Raw genomic sequence first — 21,349 nt, 5'->3', positions numbered from 1 at the left:
ACCTTTCGCCATAAACTATACTAATACATATTTGTATAGTAGATCCTTAACAGACGACTTACAGCACAACAGATCAGTTTTAACTGAACACGCATACTAATCCCAATAAACTAGAGACAATATTACTTAGAATTTATGAAGGGAAAGAAAGGAATAACCATATTCTAAAAAACTTAAATATTCTACAGCCTGTGCAGAAATCAAGAAAGTAATTAGCAAGGCTGTACTAGGTCTTCTCTGACTGTAAACCTTTTGTTGCAGCTAAGTTTGTCAAAATTAGGACTACAAAAATATAGAGCTGCTTATTAATGATTTTCCTATGCTGAAAAAATGTTAGAAAACAATCTTTTCACCAAAATTAGATTAACTATCCTTTTCAGTAAGAAACAAAAACAAAAAAACTATAGAATGACTGCTGAAATACTGGATGTTTCTTCTGGTACTTTGGCAGCTCAGGCTCTTAGTAATGCTCATGTCCAACTGTTCAAGAGAGACATGAAGAGTCCCATAAGAGATAAGAAAACCATAGTAATAGAAGACATAATTTTTAACTTTCCTGATATTTTAAGTGCTTTGTACTTAAAGAACATACATAGATCTAATATCGAACTCATGGACTCAGTTCTGCTCATATTAACATTTCCAGATTATTTATAAATATGTTAAAAAGCACCAGTCCCTGTACAGATCCTTGCAGTACACCACTAGTGACCTTCCATTTTTGAAAATTTGAAAGAATTGTTCATTTAATTCTCTTTAAAAATCTTTGAACCAGTTCCCAATCCACAAACAGAACATTGACTCCTATTCCATGTCTTATTTTTTTCAGGAACTCTTGAGGGATTTACTCAAGCTTTCTGAAGATCTAGACATACTAAATCAACTGGCTCTCTTTTATCCACGTTTACTCAAATCTTTTAAAAATATGTACCAAATTGAGGCAAGACTTCCCTTGGCTGAATCCATGTTGACTTGTTTGCTTCTCAACAAAGTACAAATAAATATTTTAGGGCAAATCACTTGCTGATGAAAATACACTGTAGTAGCAAACTTCACTCTGCTCCTTCGTTTATTGTCAGTTATCACAATTAAGATGGCCATGGAGTAGACGGGAAAGAATGCTCAACTAGGCCATGCCATGCTCTGCTTTCTGTCACCTATCTTTTTAATGCTCTAGGCTGCAGCAGTTTTACAACTATTCTTTTTAGACTATTTAAACAAGTTAATGTTTGTTTGTTTTTAATGACATTCAAACCATTTTTATCAATAAATCTACACATTTTCTATCCCAAGCTTTGCCACCATACCAAACCACAGAATATTCACTTACCTAGAGAGACATTCTCTTCTCTAAGAATTCCTTCATCTCCTGTTTCAGGCATCTCTGAATCCTATTCCAGCTTCCTTGTGTTAGGGCTGAGGAGGGTGAACTCCCTGTGGGTGAGGGAGATAACCCTTCCATGGTTATTCTCTTCCAGAGGGAAGAGCTGCCTGCTCTAATGCTTAGATCCTTATAAAGCTTTGAGTATCTCTGAACCTCCAATACAGTAAAAGGCATTGATGGAAAATGCCTTTCTGGAAGGTATTAGAAAGCCTTTGAAAGCTTTTTCTATGCAGGCGACTATTAAGGCACTTAATTTGGTTGAATGAGAGTCTCCAGAAACCTATCATGGCTAAGTTCTACCCATTACTTTCTGAAGTAAAAATAAATAAATAAAAACTTAAGAAGACTAAAGTGGCTGCCATATTATGGTGATTTCAAAAGACTACTGTTCCAGTAACTTATAAACAACACTTAAAAGCAGGGGTATGTACTACCTATGTTTTTACAGCTTTCCTCCTGTTGATTCAGTGGGACAAAGTTTTATCTAACAAGGAGATTGAGCTTTCAGAAGACAGTTCATTTCGAGAGGAAGCTTGTGTACATAGCTGACGTCTTGCACAATCTTGTTAGAATCTCTGCCAGGACTATGTGTTATGATTCTGCCGGTTTGGCTGAGGGGGGGGGGGGACGTCTCTTCTGATTGGCTGCCAGGGGTTGTGCTGACGTCAGGGGATAGTACTTTAGCCTGCAGCTGAAGAGTTTCTCTGCTTTTGCGTTACTTACGCTTGGTGGTAACTGGAAAGCCTAATAGTTTTCTCTCAGAACATGCTCTAGGTTCTGACAGCGATCTGTGTTGTGTTATTCTTTTCCTTCCCTCTGGGTTAGCTGTTGCTGTGTGTGTGTGCGTAGCGCTGTAATCAGGGTCAGCTGCTCGTTTGTTTAGTGGGGGCTGGGCATTGCTCAGCCTCTGGGGCTCTGGACTGAGTGACAGCGATCTCCTTTGTTTGTTTGTTTGTTTTAAGGATTTCTCTTCCCAGTGTCCCGGCCTGCAGGCTCAGTGAGTTTAACCCTTTGTGTACTGTGTGTATGGTGTTCCTGCCTCTGCCAGTGTGTTTGTTCTATGGGTCCTGCTCCCTCTGGGGGAAGGGAAGCTTCTCTCTGATTGTTTGTTGATTTATGGAACTCTATCTCTGCTGGCTCTACAAGCTTAATCCTTTGTGTTCTGGTTGCCTCTGTCTACAGTGGGTTTGAGGCAAAGGCTTTCTGCCTTCCTTTTGTGTCTGGTTCCTCTGGCTTCTGCCTGGGGCTTCCTACCCTGGTGGGGAGGGGGGTTGCAGTGTTAGTTACCCTGTCCTGCGCTAGCCCCCTGGGTGGGTGTGGCCACTCTGGTCCTTTGTTTCTCCCTCTGCCCTATTGCTGGTGTTCAGCGCGTGTCTGGCATCTTGGGACCCGGTGGGCCCTCTGGGTTCTTTCACCCCTCCCTGTGTGTGATTGGGTTCCAGTTCAGCCGTGAGGCTCGCACAAGTGGCTCTGTGTGCGTGGGTTCCGGTTCGGCCGCGAGGCCCACCTGTATGCCTATTTCCCTTCTTCCTGAGGGACTGCGGGGAGGGGTAGCTTAGGGGTATTGGATAGCTGGGGTGTGTGGTGGTGGGTCGGTCTCCCCTTGGCCTCGGCCAGGGCTCAAGGGCTCACGACCAACCCAACGGATTACAGAACGCAAAAGCCATGAGCTCGACCGATCCATCCCCTATGCAGCTGCTCCTGCAATTGCATGCTCAGCTACAACAGGTATCGGGAGTCATGAACGCACTGTCTCAACAAATAGACGCGCTGACCGTCACGGGGGCTGCGGAGGGCCCGCCAGCTTCTAATCCGCCGGGTTCCCACGCATGCGGCCAAGGGATTCGGGTGGCTACGCCCCCGAGGTACGAGGGCGACAGTAAGACCTGCCGGGGGTTCCTCAATCAATGCCAAATTGTCTTAGAGCTGCAGGCCCGGGATTTTCCTTCGGATCGGGCGAAGGTGGCTTATATTATATCTCTACTGGCAGGCCCCGCTCTGGCCTGGGCCTCGCCCTTATGGGAGAAGAAGGATCCCCTCCTGGATAATTTGGCAGAGTTCTTGAAACAATTTCGGCTCATCTTTGAGGAACCCGGGAAGCCCTCTTCGGCGGCGACTCAGCTGTTGAACCTACATCAGGGGTGACTCTCTCTGGGTGAGTACGCCATCCAGTTTCGGACCTTGGCCACGGAGCTAGGTTGGGATAACCCAAGCCTGACTGCGATATTCTGGCATGGGGTCTCGGCCAACATTAAGGGAGAAATCACAGGCCGGGAGCTGCCCTCAGATCTGAACGACCTCATCCGTCTCTGCACCCAGGTGGACATCCGGTTCAGGGAGCGGGCCTGTGAACGTCGCGCTGGTCAGCAGGTTGCAGGGGCTAACTCGAGGAGCTCGCACAAGAGCCCTGCTTCCCAGTCGCTGGGTGCGCCCGACAGGTCTGAACCTATGCAGGTTGACCGGGCGGCCCAGGAGAGACAGCGGAGACGCTCTAAGGGGCTGTGCCTGCATTGTGGAGTGAAGGGGCACTTTGTCCGTGAGTGCCCGAAGAGAAACAAGTCGGGAAACCAGCAGCCCTGATACCGGCTAGGGAGACCGGGTCAGGGCCAAAGTCCGTCTCCCCTTGGATGCAGGTTTTGGTGCCAGTTCTACTGGCGGTTAAGGATACCCCTTGTTTTGAGGCGCTAGTTGACTCGGGGGCGGGAGGCAACTTTATCAGCGCGGACCTGGTGCGGGTTCATCAAATTCCTACGATGGAGTTACCTCAGTCCATCACTGTCTCAGCGGCTTGGGGACTGGTTTGGGGAGTTCTCCGCTCCAGGACCGTGCCTATGACCATACGGGTAGGAGTCTTACACAAAGAAATTATCTCCTTCTACGTCCTTCCGTCGGCCACTGAGGCCATAATCCTGGGATTACCCTGGCTTCGCCTGCATAACCCCTGCATTGATTGGGCCCGAGGTGAATTGTCGGCGTGGGGCCCGGGCTGCCAGAAGGTCTGTTTGGATAAGGTCTCGCCAGCCCCAGTGATGCTTCCTTTGGATCGAGCCAATGTTATGTTACCGGGGCCATACAGATCCTTTGGAGATGTTTTTTTCCAAACAGCAAGCAGAGATTTTGCCTCCCCATCGCTCCTATGACTGTGCCATAGAGCTACTACCAGGCACTGAACCTCCCCGTGGCCACGTATACCCCCTATCCCGGCCAGAGACAGAAGCCATGTCCCAGTATATTCGAGAGAACCTAGCTCGAGGCTTCATCCGGCCCTCTAAATCGCCCGCGGGGGCTGGATTCTTCTTCGTGGAGAAGAAGGATGGGGGGTTGCGCCCCTGTATTGACTACAGGGGTCTCAATGCCATCACGCGGAAGGACAAATACCCCCTTCCCTTGATTTCTGAGACGTTTGACCGCCTCCAGGGGGCCCAAATCTTCTCCAAGCTCGATCTCGGGGGGGCCTACAACCTTGTCCGGATCAAGGAGGGGGATGAGTGGAAGATGGTGTTTAACGCCCACGACGGGCATTACGATTACCTGGTAATGCCGTTTGGACTTGCTAATGCTCCAACCGTCTTCCAAGCCTTCATGAATGACATCTTCAGGGATCTCCTGTATAAGTTCGTGATGGTCTACTTGGGCGACATTTTGATTTTTTCAAGGGCTGAGGAAGAGCACCAGGAGCACGTGAAGACCGTATTGCAGCGGTTGAGGGAGAACCACCTCTATGTGAAATTGGAAAAATGTGAATTCCATCGCTCTGAACTGCTCTTCCTGGGGTACATCATTTCTAACCACGGGCTGCGTATGGACCCCAGTAAGCTGACAGCCATCCTGCACTGGCAGCAAACTACAGGGCGTAAGGCTCTACAGCGCTTCTTACGTTTTGCAAACTACTATAGGCAGTTTATTTGGAATTACTCGGCCCTGACTGCCCCTCTTACTGCCTTGACTAAGAAGAACGCTGACACCCGCAACTGGTCGCCTGAGGCGTGTCAGGCCTTTGAGAATCTGAAACAAGCATTTGTTGGAGCTCCAGTGTTGCGCCATCCCAACCCGACAAATAAATTTTTTGTGGAAGTGGACGCATCATCGGTTGGCGTAGGAGCAGTGCTGTCCCAGGCCCACCCCAGTGGGAAACTTCTCCCATGTGCATTCTTCTCTAAAAAGTATACCCCTGCCAAGAAGAATTATGCCATCAGGGATCAGGAGCTATTAGCCATTAAACTGGCCCTGGAAGAATGGCGTCATCTGCTGGAAGGGGCGCAGGAGCCCTTCACGGTGTTCACAGACCATAAAACCCTGACTTATTTACGAGAAGCGAGAAGGCTGAATCCTCGCCAAGCCCGGTGGGCACTATTCTTCTCCCGCTTTGATTTCATTCTGACTTATCGTCCAGCAGAGAAGAATATCAAGGCAGACGCCCTCTCCAGGTCCATGGAGGCTGACCTGGAGGAAGAACCCCTGCAGTATGTAATTAAACCCAATGTCATTGTGCACGCGATGACGCTAGCAGTACCTGCAGGTATGACCTTTGTGCCACCCCGGCTGAGAGAAAAGACACTCCAATGGGGGCATGCCTCTTGAATGGCAGGACATCCCGGGATCCTGGGAACCAAGCGGTTCATCTCCCAGCAGTATTGGTGGCCTTCACTTGATCGGGATGTGCAGGAGTTCGTGGCTGCATGTCCTGAGTCCGCCCAGCATAAAGCTGACCGTCGGAGACCCCAGGGGTTGCTGATGCCTTTACCGGTACCTGAGAGACCGTGGACCCACATTGCCATGGACTTTGTTACGGATCTGCCCAACTCTGAAGGGCACACAGTTGTCTGGGTAGTGGTGGACCGGTTTTCTAAAATGGCCCACTTCATACCCATGCCTACCCTTCCTTCGGCGGTGAAGCTGGCACAGTATTTCATCAGTGCTATTTTTCATCTCCATGGTCTGCCAGAATCTATTACCTCCGATTGAGGAGTACAGTTTATCTCAAAGTTCTGGAGAGCCCTGAATCGGGCCCTTGAAGTAAAGCTGAATTGGGATATCACCCACAATCCAATGGCCAAACAGAACGAGTGAACCAATGCTTGAAGCAGTTCCTGCGGATGTATGTCAATGAGCACCACAATGACTGGAGTCAGCTGCTGCCTTGGGCAGAATTCGCTCATAACAACCGAGTGAGCTCGGCCACGGGCGATTCGCCCTTTTACATCGTATATGGACGACATCCGCGGATACCAGCCCCCTTGAAAACCAACTTGGATGACCCGGCAGCGGCCGATGCGGTGACCTCACTCCAAGCAATTTGGTCATCAGTTCAGAAAGCACTGTGAGTGACCTCCGCTCGTATGAAACGCCAAGTGGATCGGTCTTGCAGAGTGGAACCGTGCTTCCAGCCTGGCGACTTGGTGTGGTTGTCCACGCGTAATCTTCGTCTGAAGATCCCTTCCTCCCGCTTTGCACCTCGATTTGTGGGCCCGTATCCCATTGTGAGGCAAGTGAATCGGGTCTGTTATCAGCTAAAGTTACCACCTACATTACGGGTACATAACACCTTTCATGTGTCCTTGCTGAAGCCTGTGATTCTGAGAAAAGGGGCTTTGCCCGCGTTGCCTGCTTGCCCAGCCATCTCAGCCTCCCAGGGGGAATACGAAGTCCGGGATGTCTTGGATGCAAGGCGCTTCCGGGGACATCTCCAGTATCTCATTGCATGGAAGGGATATGGACCGGCAGACAACTCCTTGGAGGACACTACTCATGTCCACGCGCCGGTCTTAGTCAGACGGTTCCATCGCCTTTTCACTCACAAACCTAAACCTCGTGGACGGGGTAGGGGGGGCCCTTGAAGGGGGGGGTGATGTTATGATTCTGCCGGTTTGGCTGAGGGGGAGGGGGGACATCTCTTCTGATTGGCTGCCAGGGGTTGTGCTGACGTCAGGGGATAGTACTTTAGCCTGCAGCTGAAGAGTTTCTCTGCTTTTGCGTTACTTACGCTTGGTGGTCATTGGAAAGCCTGATAGTTTTCTCTCAGAACGTGCTCTAGGTTCTGACAGGGATCTGTGTTGTGTTATTCTTTTCCTTCCCTCTGGGTTAGCTGCTGCTGTGTGTGTGTGCGTAGCTCTGTAATCAGGGTCAGCTGCTCGTTTGTTTAGTGGGGGCTGGGCATTGCTCAGCCTCTGGGGCTCTGGGCTGAGTGACAGCTATCTCCTTTGTTTGTTTGTTTTAAGGATTTCTCTTCCCAGTGTCCCTGCCAGTGTGTTTGTTCTATCGGCCCTGCTCCCTCTGGGGGAAGGGAAGCTTCTCTCTGATTGTTTGTTGATTTATGAAACTCTCTGCTGGCTCTACAAGCTTAACCCTTTGTGTTCTGGTTGCCTCTGTCTACAGTGGGTTTGAGGCAAAGGCTTTCTGCCTTCCTTTTGTGTCTGGTTCCTCTGGCTTCTGCCTGGGGCTTCCTACCCTGGTGGGGAGGGGGGTTGCGGTGTTAGTTACCCTGTCCTGCGCTAGTCCCCTGGGTGGGCGTGGCCGCTCTGGTCCTTTGCTTCTCCCTCTGCCCTATTGCTGGTGTTCAGCGCGTGTCTGGCATCTTGGGGCCCGGGGGGCCCTCTGGGTTCTTTCACCCCTCCCTGTGTGTGATTGGGTTCCAGTTCAGCCGTGAGGCTCGCACGAGTGGCTCTGTGTGCGTGGGTTCTGGTTCGGCCGCGAGGCCCGCCTGTATGTCTATTTCCCTTCTTCCTGAGGGACTACAGGGAGGGGTAGCTTAGGGGTATTGGATAGCTGGGGTGTGTGGTGGTGGGTCGGTCTCCCCTTGGCCTCGGCCAGGGCCCAAGGGCTCACAACCAACCCAATGGATTACACTATGACTCAGAAACTGGACTGCAGACACTGCTGCTAAAACTCACATTAGCAAAGTATTATTTATAGACAAATTGCTGTTTGGAAAGGATCTTGAAAAGTTGGTTAAGGATTTGGGAGACCCAAACCTCAAAGATTACCAAAAGATAAGCCAAATCTTCCTTAAGACAGCCTTTTTCTGGGGCTAGATTCTGGGATTCAGAGATACAGGCTGGGATGTTCTAGATTCTACTACTTATTTATATAGCGCTACAAGATGTACACAGCGCTGTACACTTGAACATGAAGAGACAGTCCCTGCTCGACAGAGCTTACAACCTGATAGGACAAACAAACAGGACCAAAAAAAAAAAAAGAGATAAGGGAATTATTAAGGTGGATGATAAAATAAGGGTACTGAACAAGTAAGGGTTAGGAGTTAAAAGCAGATCCTATCAGCAGTTGCACTTTAAAGTGCATCAATCTTCCTTACGGGACAACAAAAGGGGATCGAACCAAAGATCTTATCCTTCTGTCATCTAATGTCGAACACAATTCCCTTCAGTCAGAGTTAGAAGGACATTTGTCACTTTACACAAAGGAATGGATTCGAATCACATCTGAACGCTGGATTCTAGATTAGTAAGTCAAAGTTAGATTGGAATTTGATTGCCCTGTCAAGGACTAGCTTCTTCTGGAGAACTGGGAAGGCAGTGTTATACAAATTTATACAAATAGCAATTTTGGTGAAGAAAAAGAGAGGTTGAATAGATTATACCAGGAGTTCAAAATTCTGCTGCATGACATATTCCGCCAGTGTTGCTATGCTCATATTAGCCCTCTCCTCAAGTCACTTCATTGGCTCCCTTTCCATTTCCACATAGAGTTCAAACTCCTCTTATTGAAGTGCACTCACTCTGCAGCTCCTCAGTACCTCTCCATGTACCTCTTATGTCTCCCTACACTCCTCCCCAAGAACTCCATTCACTGGGTAAATCTCTCTTATCTGCACCCTTCTCCTCCACCGCTAACTGCAGACTCCGTTCCTTTTATCTTGCTGAATCATATGCCTGGAATAGACTTCCTGAGCTGGTACGTCAAACTCAGTCTCTGGCTGTCTTCAAATCTAGGCTAAAAGCCCACTTTTTTGATGCTGCTTTTAACTCCTCTTACTCACTTGTTCAGAACCCATATTTTATCATTCCCACCTTAGTAATTCCCTTATCCTCTGTTTGTACTGTTTGTCTGTCCTAATTAGATTGTAAGCTCTGTCAAGTAGGGACTGTCTCTTCATGTCCAGTGTACAGCGCTGCGTACGTCTAGTAGCGCTATAGAAATGATAAGTAGTAGTAGAGTTTACAGATCTACAGTTGCAGATGAGAAGCAGAATTGAAGCTACTGAAGTGGGAAAGGTAAAATTTCAATTATGATTAACTAAGAGGAACTTGGTGGAACATGGGAACAAGGCAGGGGAAACTTAGTATGGCAGACCGAATGAAAGCAGGCAAAGTGTCATGTGAAATAAGTACACAGCAGGAGCAGAGAGGTATTTTGTGAAATTAGTCTAGCAATCTGTGAAACCTTTAGACAATTTTAAGAGTGCTTGCATTCCTTGGAGGGTGGTAGATAGATGAATATCAATACAAACTTTTGAAACAACCTCTTTTTGAAAGAAGTAGACTGGGCCGTCAAACAAATAGCTAGTGGTAAAGTGGCAGGTGAAGATGGCTTCACCATGGAGTTAAGTTTTGCAAGTATAACTGGCACTGCTATTACAAAAAGGTGTTTAATGAGGTGCTTTAAAGTAAACCTCTATCGCTAAACAGGGAAAATCAAACTGAATGAATACACATTCAAACACCAACAGTTTGAAAAAAGAAAATACAAAAATAAGTTTGCGGTGTCTTCAGGTGTATCCTTAAAAGATTCCAACTCAGGAATCTATAATAATATATTATTGAAATTGGAATCTCAAAACGCCACATAGGAAAATACACATGTGTAAGAATCAACCCTATGATATCAGGAGTCCGTTCCTATCAGGAGGAAAAGAGAAAAAAAACTTCAGACGTAAAAACTCGTATTAAATGAGAAAAGCGTGTGAATTGAAAAAAACTGTATTCCTCCTGAATAATTACCTAAAAAAGAAGCACCAGAAGACATCAAACACCAAACTACTAAAGACGGGATCTAACTAAAAAAAACAGATAATGACCAACCAACAAACTCCTACCTAGTAATCATAAATAAGTCAACCCACGCGTATATTCCTGAGACCTATTTCCCAAACTGTAGAAACAATCAGGTAATAAGCTAGACAATGTGTAGAATCTCGGGATGAACGTGCTGGAAATGTGACTTCAGTTACAGAAATTGATAGTAGTTCTTGGTTAAACTTTCTTAACCTCCGCTTATGCACTGATATTTTCCTCCCTTATACATTAAGCAACACACTCAAACAAGTACTTAGCTTGGGCAATGAGAAGAATCACGCGCTGGTAGTTGAAAACTTGGAACCAGGGGGGTCAGTAGTCCTTCTTTGTTTAACTTAATAAACCTCAGCTTGTAAAACTGATGTTTTCCTCCCTTCGACAAGCGCGCCTTGTTTCGCCAAAGATTTGGCTGCTTCAGGAAGAGCTCTGCTATGAATTAAAAAATCCACCAAAACAAAGTATTAAGTTAAACAAAAAAGGACTACCGACCCCCCTGGTTCCAACTACCAGCGCGACTATCTCGAGATTCTTCTCATTGCCCAAGCTAAGTACTTCGAAGGGCCGGCGCAAGTTCCAAAAAGATGGTCCCGAAGAACTTGCCTCGCCACCTGTGTCCGCTTCCGTAAGCTGAGATACAAGGTGCACGTCTTGGAATTATGCTCCGGCCCGAGGCACTGGAGACACCAAGCGTGAGTATCGGTCTGCGAGATCTGCCGGCCGCACCGACCACACTTTTTGAATCCGCTCGGGACCGTCAAGGACATCGATGGAAAAATCGCGTCGGCGAAATCAAAATCGTTGATGGTGGCGGTGAAAAGCACACCAGAAGAAAAAGAAACGACCGCGCAGCCACAAGGCCGCGACAAGGTGACCCCGCGACTAAAGAACGACGAGGGAACTTTTTTTTTTGTAAACGAAAAAAGCGCGTACGAGCACAACAAAAGAAAACGCGGACTAGGCCGCAAATCGGTTTTCCGGGCCTGACTAGGAGAGGACCGAAAACGCGTCTCTCTCCAGCGCGGAAAGAAAAAAACTGAGTGGGAAAGGTCGCACACGGGTGGGAAGACGGCCGCGCATGTGCGGCGGGTGCGCCCTGTGTGCGGGACCTCCCGCGAGATTTTTACTCCGGTTTGAGGGGCTGCCGTGGACGTCAACCCAGTTGTGAGCACAAGCAGCCTGCTTGTCCTCGGAGAAAATAAGGTACGCCAGGATTAAGTGTGGCACCTGATGCTGAGAAGGCCTTTAACAGAGTAAAAAGTACAGGGTGAGGTAAACAATGCCAATAGAGTCAGCAAAATGAGTATTGTTTTTATTGATTTTATTTGTATAAATTGGTTATGTTTATAAGGTTATGAATGTCTTGCTGTTCTCTAATTTGTGAAAAATGGAATACAAAAACAAATTTAAATGCCTTTTCTTGGATGCAGAAGTCCCTATAGCAAGAGGAGTAGGAAGTGGCTAAATGTCCTGAACTGCTTGCTCTGTGAGATTCCTTTCATAGTCAGCTGTGATTTGAATATCAATAGGAACCTCCTGAGTTTGAGAAGTTGTTCCTGAAAGTTTCCTACCTCAGCCTGCAGTTCAGACTGAGAAGCCGAGGTCAAAACTGGCTGAATGCACCAAAATGGGTAGCTCTCTTTCCTGCAGTGTCTTAGAAGCAAGGAGGTTTTAATGACAGGAGACAGCACGAACCCATCTAGCCCATTATATGGGTTGAAGTCAGTAAGCAAAGCTTGCCACCATATCGGTTTGTCCAAAACAAAAGCAAACTTGTGATGCCTATATTATTTTATGAAACCTTCTAGGTTTTGCATCCTGTTAGGAGGAGATCAGGGGAGAGAGGAATAAAGGGGAGATGGGGGAGGGGGGGTTGGGGAGTTTCAGGTGTCTGTGAAGGGAGAGGGTTAATTTTTTGTGTCTCATTGCTCAAGAGTTTGCTTTGTTATTTGTAATGCTGCATTGTAGATTTCAGATTTCAGTACTACGTTATATGTTTTGTTTTTTAACATTTACGAAAGGTGAGGCGGGCAGTCGAGCAGAGTGTTCCTCCTCCATAAACCATAAACTTCTGAACTTGTGCTACAAAAGGGTGTGGTGCCGGTCTGCTTATTTGCTTATCCTGGAAAAGGGAAGGGAACTACTGCTACCCCAGCTGATGCAAAAGAGCCTTGAACGGGTGAAGACCCGCCAGCTCTTCAGACCCAAAGTGTTCCTACTGTGGGCAGTTTAGCTTTTCTTGTTTTCTATGCCTGCTGATGATTCCTCTGTGTACATCTGTATGATGAACAAGCCGGTATTCTTTGGCCAAACGAAGATGGCAGCTGCTGGGGGCACTTTTTGACGTCATGCTGTCTCCTGTCATAAAACCTACTTGTTTGGATCTGCTCAACTGAAGCTACTTCTCTATCATGCTCTGAAAACAATTTCTTGCTTGATGCAGGGCTCCCTCTGTTTGGCTGCAGCAGAAGGCCCGTTCTGACAAAAGTAGCAATCTCTTCACATACCCTGCTGGTTCTCACGATGGCTACAACGTGTGTGTTTGGCTTCCACGTGAGCTGCGACTGCAATTCTCCATAGGCATACTGGCTGCACCAAAAATCAAGTCCTAGGCTGTGGCCTATGCAGAACAGAAGCAGTACCTGCACATTTCTAAAATCAAGGTGCTTAGAACCCAAACTCTCTTAGGGTGGCAAAAAGAAACAGGATTTACCACTAGACAAACCTGCCATCACTTACAAGCAGGGAAAGTGAATTATGAGATTCAGATTCTTCTTTTTGCTTTTATAAATTAAAATAAATAAAGAAGAGGATAATTAAAAAAATAAATAAATAAAAACTTTGCATGCAGCTCGAATAAATTTGGCAAGGAGTTGGAAATCACCACTGGTTCCCTCATTGGTAGGCTGGATTACAAAGGTGCGTTATATATGTGAGATGGAGAGGTTGACGGCAGTAAAAAGGAAAACCTTGCCTAAATGGGAAAGGGTTTGGAGACCCTTTTTGAATGCGTGTTCTGGATAAAAGGTGATTGGTTTGGATGAAAGGATGGGGTAGGAAGGGAGGTATTGGGGGGGGGGTGGAGGAGGGGGATTTATTAAGAATAAAACTGAAAAATTTGAAGTATAATCTGTAATTGTAGTAGTATTGCTATTTCTCCAATGCTTTCTTTCGTTGTGTACACTTGTTCCATTTTGCATTGTGCTGAGTTGAGTATGATTTGTTCTGTATTAACAATCTACTATAATAAAAATCACCCTCAACGTTCTGAGGACACTGACGTCAGTGAAGCCAAGTCACTGACAACAGTTCCTTCAGGTTCGAAGGTTCATGGTGGTGAAGCCACCAGGCCCCGCCCTCGCGTCAAACGTCATGACATCGAGGGCAGAGCAAACGTTGAGGGTGAGTTTTAATATCTCCGTAACCTAACCGCCCCTGCCGCCCAACTGAGCAGAAAACCGCCGCCCCGACACTGCCGCCCTCCCGAAACTACTGCCCAGTTGAGGACAATACCGCCGCCCTCCCGAACCTGCCGCCCAGCTGACCCGAATATCGCCGACCTGCTCTCCCACACTAACAACAACAAAAAGAGAGAGAACAGACAGCTGACGTCTCTGCTGCCGCTCCTCCTCTCCCCTTACGTCGCTGCCCCTGGAGAAGACCCCGGAGGAGCGCAGCTCTCAGGCTCACTCAAAACAAGAACCCAGGTCAATTTAACCTCGCAACGGCGAGGGTACAACAGAACATTGACCTACGAAGAACAACTAACTGAGAGTGCAGCCTGACCAGAATAAATGCGGGTCCTGGAGGGTGGAGTTGGATTTACACCCCAAACAGATTCTGCAGCACCGACTACCCGAACCGACTGTCGCGTCGAGTATCCTGCTGGAGGCAGTAATGTGATGTGAATGTGTGGTCAGATGACCACGTCGCAGCCTTGCAAATCTCTTCAATAGTGGCTGACTTCAAGTGAGCCACCGACGCTGCCATGGCTCTAACACTATGAGCCATGACATGACCCTCTAGAGTCAGCCCAGCCTGGGCATAAGTGAAGGAAATGCAATCTGCTAGCCAATTGGAGATGGTGCGTTCCCGACAGCGACCCCTATCCTGTTAGGGTCGAAAGAAACAAACAATTGGGCGGACTTGTCTGTGGGGCTGTGTCCGCTCCAAGTAGAAGGCCAATGCTCTCTTGCAGTCCAATGTGTGCAACTGACGTTCAGCAGGGCGGGTATGCGGCCTGGGAAAGAATGTTGGCAAGACAATTGACCGGTTAAGATGGAACTCAGACACCACCTTCGGCAGGAACTTAGGGTGAGTGCGGAGCACTACTCTGTTGTGATGAAATTTGGTATACGGAGCATGAGCTACCAGGGCTTGAAGCTCACTGACCCTACGAGCTGAAGTAACTGCCACCAAGAAAATGACCTTCCAGGTCAAGTACTTCAGATGGCAGGTATTCAGTGGCTCAAAAGGAGGTTTTATCAGCTGGGTGAGGACGACGTTGAGATCCCATGACACTGTAGGAGGCTTGATAGGGGGCTTTGACAAGTGAATGTATGGACCGAAGCCCATGTAGCTGCCCTGCAGATATCTTCCAGAGAAACCAAACGGGACTCTGCATAGGAGGAAGCTTGAGCTCGCGTAGAATGAGCACGAACTTGCAAAGGGGCTTGCTTACCCAATGCCACATATGCCGAAGAGAAGGCCTCCCGCAACCAACGGGCTATGGTGTCCCTTCTTACAGTCTCCAAAAAGGACAAAGAGATGGTCAGAAAGACGAAATTAAATTCGTCACCTCCAAATACCTGAGAAGAGCCCATCTCACATCGAGGCAGCAAATAGCCCGGAACTGCTCAGGGTAATCTTCCCGGAAGACCGGCAAATGCAGGGACTGCCCCAAGTGGAAACGAGAAACCACCTTTGGCAAAAACAAAGGAACTGTCCTAATCGATACCCCTGCCTCCGTAAAATGCAGGAAGGGGTCTCTGCAAGAAAGGGCCTGCAACTCTGAAATTCTCCGAGCGGAAGTAATGGCTACTAGGAAAATCGCCTTCAAGGTGAGATCCTTAATCGTAATCCCCGATAAGGGTTTGAAAGGAGGACGCTGAAGCGCTTTGAGAACTAGATTAAGGTTCCAGGATGGCAAACTGGCACGTGAGGAGGGTGCAAATGATTCCTCAAGAAACGAACAACATCTGGGTAGGAGGCGATGGATGCCCCCTGAAGCTGGCCTCTAAAACATGACAGAGCTGCCACCTGAACCTTAAGAGAACTCGAGAGTGATTTTTGTACAGCCTCCTGAAGAAACGCGAGGATAACCGATACTGAAGCCGCTGACAATCCCAAACTCGCACACCATGAATCGAAGGTACGCCACACCCTAGCATAAGCCATCGAGGTGGATCTTTTCCGAGCCTACAGCATCATAGCGATAACCGCGTCCGGATACCCTTTTCTTCTCAACCTCGCCCTTTCAAGAGCCAGGCCGTAAGACCAAAGGGGGAGGGATCCTCCATCGTGACTGGCCCCTGCAGCAGGAGACCATCCTGCGCCGGTAGCAGAAAATGACGATCGAACAGAAGCCTGATCACATCTGCATACCAGGTCGTGTGGGCCAATCCGGGGCCACTAGGATCACTCAACCATGATCACTGGCAATGTGAGTCAGTAACCTGCCCACCATTGGCCACGGGGGGGGGGGGGGGGGGGGGGGGGGAGGGAGGCATAGAGCAGGCCTCTGGGCCAAGGTTGAAGAAGGGCATTGATGCCTTCTGAGCCCAGCTCTTGTCCCCTGCTGAAGAAACGGGGAACCTTTGCTTGGAACGCGGTGGCCATTAAGTCCATCTCTGGCATCCCCCATACGGGAAGTTATCTGATCGAAGGCCAGAGGGGAGAGCGTCCACTCCCCTGACTCCAACTGGTGGCAACTGAGAAAGTCCGCTTGCACATTCTGTGACCCCGCTATATGAGCCGCTGTCAAGAAAAAGAGTTGAGTCTCTGCCCAACAGCAGATCAGAGCCGCCCCGCGTGCTAGGGGTGCACTCCTGGTGCCCCCGACAGTTTACGTAGGCGACCGCCATCGCACTGTCCGAAAGAACTTGAACTGGGCAACTGTGGAGAAGAGACAGAAACTCTCGAAGGGCCCATAACTCCAAGCGGTTGATGGACCATTACGCCTCCATCGAAGTCCAAACACCCTGAGCCGTCTGTTGCAGGCAATGAGCCCCCCCAGACAGTGACATATCCGTGGTCACTATCTTCCAGTCCAGGGTTGCCACAGGAATGCAGAACACCAGATTCTTTTAAATGAACCACCAGTGTATGATTGAGTGAAGACGGGATGAAAATGGCACCCAAACCTCATAATCCTCCGAGCGGAGAGCAACAGCTCGGCTCGGAAGGTGCCACTGGAGGGGGCGCCTGTGAGCTCTGGCCCACTTTACCAAGTCCAAGGTGGCGGCAAAGGAAACTAGAACTTGTACATAGTCCCAAGCCCGTGGGTTCAGAGTTTGAAACAGAGCTCGTAACTGAAACTGTAATTGCTGTGCACGAGCTGAAGGAAGAGGAACTATCCCTGTTCGGGTATCGAAGCACACCCCCAAGTATGCCAGCGTTTGGGAAGACGTTAGGCTGCACTTCGGGAAGTTGATCACCCAGCCAAGCGACTGAAGCAGCCCGACCACTCTGTTGGGTGCCCGCCGACTCTCCTCAAAAGAAGACGCCCACAGAAGCCAGTCGTCTAGATAGAGATGGACCTGAATCCCTTCCTTCCTGAGATAGGCCGCCATTACTACCAGGACCTTGGAAAAGGTCCGAGGCGTTGTGGCTAGGCCGAAGGGCATTGTTTTGAATTGAAAATGGTGACCGAGCACTGCAAAGCGAAGAAAGCGCCTGTGGAGAGGCCAGATTGGAATGTGTACATAGGCCTCTGAGTTCGAGAGAGGTCAAACTCCTCTGGCTGTACCGCTGCTATCACCGATCGGAGGGTTTCCATGCGGAAAAGTCGAACCCGTAAGGACCTGTTGACGCACTTGAGATCTAAGATGGGTCACTAAGAACCGCCCTTTTTTGGCACCACAAAATAAATGGAGTATTGACCGCACCCTCTTTCTGCTGGAGGAACAGGCTGGATAGCGCCCAGCCATTGTAAGTTGAGGAGGGTGTGTCGAACAGCCCGCACCTTGGCGGGACATTTGCAAGGAGATTAAAAAAAAAAAATAAAAAAAAAAAAAAAGAGTATACTATCGGACGAGCCAATTCTAACTTGTAGCCGTCTCTGATAACCTCCAAGACCAATTCGTCGGATGTTACCCTGGTCCACTCCACCAGGAATAGGGACAATCTGCCCCTAATAATCGGCTGGATATGGACCAAGGCCCATCATTGGGCGGACCTGGCTGCGGGCTGGTGTCTGTTAGCAAAAAGGAAGGCCCGCCTGTCACCTCGAAAGGGCTGAGGCCTCTGAGAAAACCTTGCTGTCTGAAAAGAGGCCGCACGACCTGGACGGTAATGCCATGTATCCCTAAACTTAGGTCTAGGTCCCGTCGGTTGTACAAACTTGGACCTGTCCTCCGGGAGGCGCTAGCCATTAAGAGTCACCGAGGTCCTTCACAATCTGTTCTAAGTCTGTCCCAAACAAAAGCTTTCCCCTAAAAGGAAGATCCGCAAGGAAGGCTAAACCGGACTCCAAGGCCGACAGAACAGCCACGAGATCTTCCGGAGAGGAGGCTTTCTGTACCCACGCGATAAGCATGCCCGCGCCACATAGGAGCCACAAATTGAGGTCTGCAGGGAAAAGGCCACTACTTCAAGGACAGCTTCAAGCAAGTCTCCAACTTACGATGCTGAGGGTCCTTGAGCGCCGTGCCACCCTCCACAGGGAGAGTGGTTTTCTTAGTAACCGCTGTGATTAAGGAATCCACCGTAGCAACCTTCAGCAAGTCTAAGTCAGGAGCAGGTAGCGTGTAAAGACGCAACATAGCTCTAAGCAAGCTTAAGCCCACTGTCTGGCGTATCCCATTGCGCTGAAAAAAGGATCTTCATGGCCTCATGCACGTGAAAGGAACGAGGTGGGCATTTGGTGCCAGACATAATAAAGAGGGCACCGGACCTGTTCCTCCTGACGATTCAGGGGGGAAATGGCCAAAACCTCAAAAGCCCTAACAATCAGGGAGGGAAGCTCTTCCCTGCGAAAAAGGCAGGTAGCCGTCAGATCATCCCCCTCCTCAGAGGGCAAGGTGACCTCATCTGCCAAATCCAAAGATTCTGAGGGAGAGCCCGGAGACAAAACCGGGCCATCTGTATCAGATAGCTCCTCGGGATCCAAAATCTCCACCCAGGGACGTTTTGGCAGGAAAGACTGAGAGGCTGCAGCAACCGAAGTTTGCTGAGGAAGAGACAGGGGTGCCTGAAGAGAAGCTCCTGACTTCTTCAAAAGAAAGGCATTGTGCATTAATAAAAACAAAATCCGGGGGGAAAGAAACTGCAAGGGACTCTCCCCTGTTCCCTGTACATCATTTCCCTCCATCGGAGCCTGTGCCACAGAAGCGCGCTACGCCTCGTCTATCAACCGCCACGTGCGGAGCAAGTTGCGCCTGAGAGGAAAAAATGGTGCCCAACGCGTGCTGCTCTAACTGCCCTGAGGAAACCGCCAAAACTAGCCCCTGCGCTTCCGACTCACCGGACGCCTGAAGGGAACTCCCGTTGCGCTGAACACCCACCCACTGCGGGCTGACGGTGGCAGGATTCACACTCCCCCGATGCTGCTCTCCGGCCCCCACATGCCTCAGAAGACACTGCATGCTCCACAAACGTCTGCCCTAAAACTGACTCGGCAGAACATCTAGTTCCTCCGTATGATTAAATAACAACAAAGTCTCTTACCTTTTTTTTTTTCCCCAGTCAGGAGAGAAAGGAAACACCCGGTCAGGCCTACAGCCCCAGGCGATGGAGGAAAGGTAGGGGGAGACCGGAAGGGACCTGGCACCACCAGGTGTATACCACAAGCTGCAAACAGCCACTCAACCCCTGTCTGTGCTAAACTAGGCCCAAAGGACACCAGAAGCCAGATCAAAAGAGAGCTGCACGGAGATGCCCCTCCACCTGCTAGATAGAGAGAATACCGAGGTTCAGCTGGCTGCACATGTCCACATATAGCAAACCTCGGAGGCTCTCTCTATCCCCACCTGCTGGTAGAGGAACACAACCCACAAGTCTCTGGACTGATCTGTGGGACGCCAAGGAACTAATCTGTAGTGATTGATGACTGACTAGTTACACAGGAGTGAATGACACCTCTATGTAAAGATACCAGGCACACTGGTATGATAAGCAAGATATCAATACATCACTACTGAGTATGTTAGGACTTTACATGAAAAATTTCCTTTTTGTGAAATTGGGTTACAATAAGTTAAACCCTGTCCACTTGGGAATTTCAATTTTGAGTGGCTTTTCTTATCAGTGATTTTGTCCATCTCTATTATTCAGCAAGTAAACTGCCTAACTAGTGTTCTTAGCATCTACGGTTCTTAGAAGAAACAAACTGTGTAGTCCTAACATGAGGTTAGGCTTTGGATCCTTAACAGGATGTTAGCATGAAGAATTAGACCTAAAGAAACAATGAAAAGGAGTATACAAATACCCTAAAAAGTACAGGTCTGCACTAAAGAAAGGGTAAACAGTGTACGGACATTGCTATATGCAACGTTCCAACATGTGAAAAGCTTGGTCTATTATGTTCTATATCAAATTTCAATATTATTCTACTCTAAAAATTTTGGGGATAAAATTTTGTTATGTATGACCCCAAAATCCCCATCAGTTCACTATCTTACCAGAAAGAATTCTTAACAGGGGAAAACAGATCTTACCTGTAATTGGAATCAGTTTCCAGTGCATCTCAGCATCCCCTAAATGATTGGAGCTAGAATACCGTCTACGGTACGTATGTTCAATGGGGGTGCTATGACAGGGACTGTAACCATCAAAGCTACTAACACTTTCAGTTTTAGGCTCCTAAAAAGAAGAAAAAAACCAAAAAACATTTAGGTATTTTGTAACAATTACAAGATTACTAGACACTGGCATACAGTTCTCTGTAGTTTGTGTTGGTGTTAAATTTACTATTGTGAGTCTACATTAATTGTAGTTTGAACACCTAATTTCAAACTACAATTACATACGTCACCAACAAAAATGAAGAAAGTGAAAAGGCAAATTTCATTTTCGAAACAACCATTTTGCCATTTCAAAAGTGTTTGCTGCGTCAAATACATGTTCCTTATGAAATATCAAAATAATTCAGAGATATAAAGTGAAAATTTAAACGTATCAATGAATTTCCCTTCATTGAGTCTTACTAGACCAGTACAGAAAGCAAAGTTACTTACCTGTAAGCAGGTGTTCTCAGAGGACAGCAAGCATATGTTCTCCTATGTGCGTGATGTCATCCACAAAGCCCAGTGCAAATACTGAGGCAGTACTTCCACTGCGCATATGCCTTACAACACAATTGAGTGCAGGACCAGAAGAATAATATGAAAGCTAAGACAACTCCAAGGGGAGGTGGGAGGGATGTGAGAATATGCCTGCTGTTCTCGGAGAACACCTGCTTCAGGTAAGTAACTTTGCTTTCTCCAAGGACAAGCAGGCATAATATTCTCACATGTGGACTCAGTAGCTGCCAGGGTCACAATGGTAGCTGAAGCAGAAGTGAGCCTGGCAGGAAAGAAGGGCTGGAGATTGGACTTGACAATCAAGCAGTAAAAAGATTTTGCAGAACAGTTTGTCCAAGCCAACTATCCCGCCTGGAATGCTGCTTCTGACAGTAGTCAGCAGTAAAAGTGTGGACAGAAGACCACGTTGCCGCCTTGCAAATTTCTTCAATGGAGGTAGAGCAGACATGAACTACTGAAGCCGCCATGGCTCT

General features: G+C 48.1%; 1 protein-coding gene across 1 annotated transcript in view; it reads right to left on the bottom strand.

The window, feature by feature from the left end:
• TASOR (transcription activation suppressor) overlaps positions 1 to 21,349 on the bottom strand; it is a gene marked incomplete in the record, with an annotated part of 313,792 nt that overhangs the window by 79,833 nt on the left and 212,610 nt on the right. Inside the window, 1 exon segment of the mRNA XM_030205431.1 lies at positions 20,292 to 20,436. Coding sequence (XP_030061291.1) covers positions 20,292 to 20,436 — 145 coding nt within the window.

This window comes from Microcaecilia unicolor, chromosome 6 (genome assembly GCF_901765095.1).
Source record: "Microcaecilia unicolor chromosome 6, aMicUni1.1, whole genome shotgun sequence".
In the NCBI taxonomy this organism is placed as follows: domain Eukaryota; kingdom Metazoa; phylum Chordata; class Amphibia; order Gymnophiona; family Siphonopidae; genus Microcaecilia; species Microcaecilia unicolor.
This window is presented reverse-complemented; position numbering and strand designations above follow the sequence as displayed.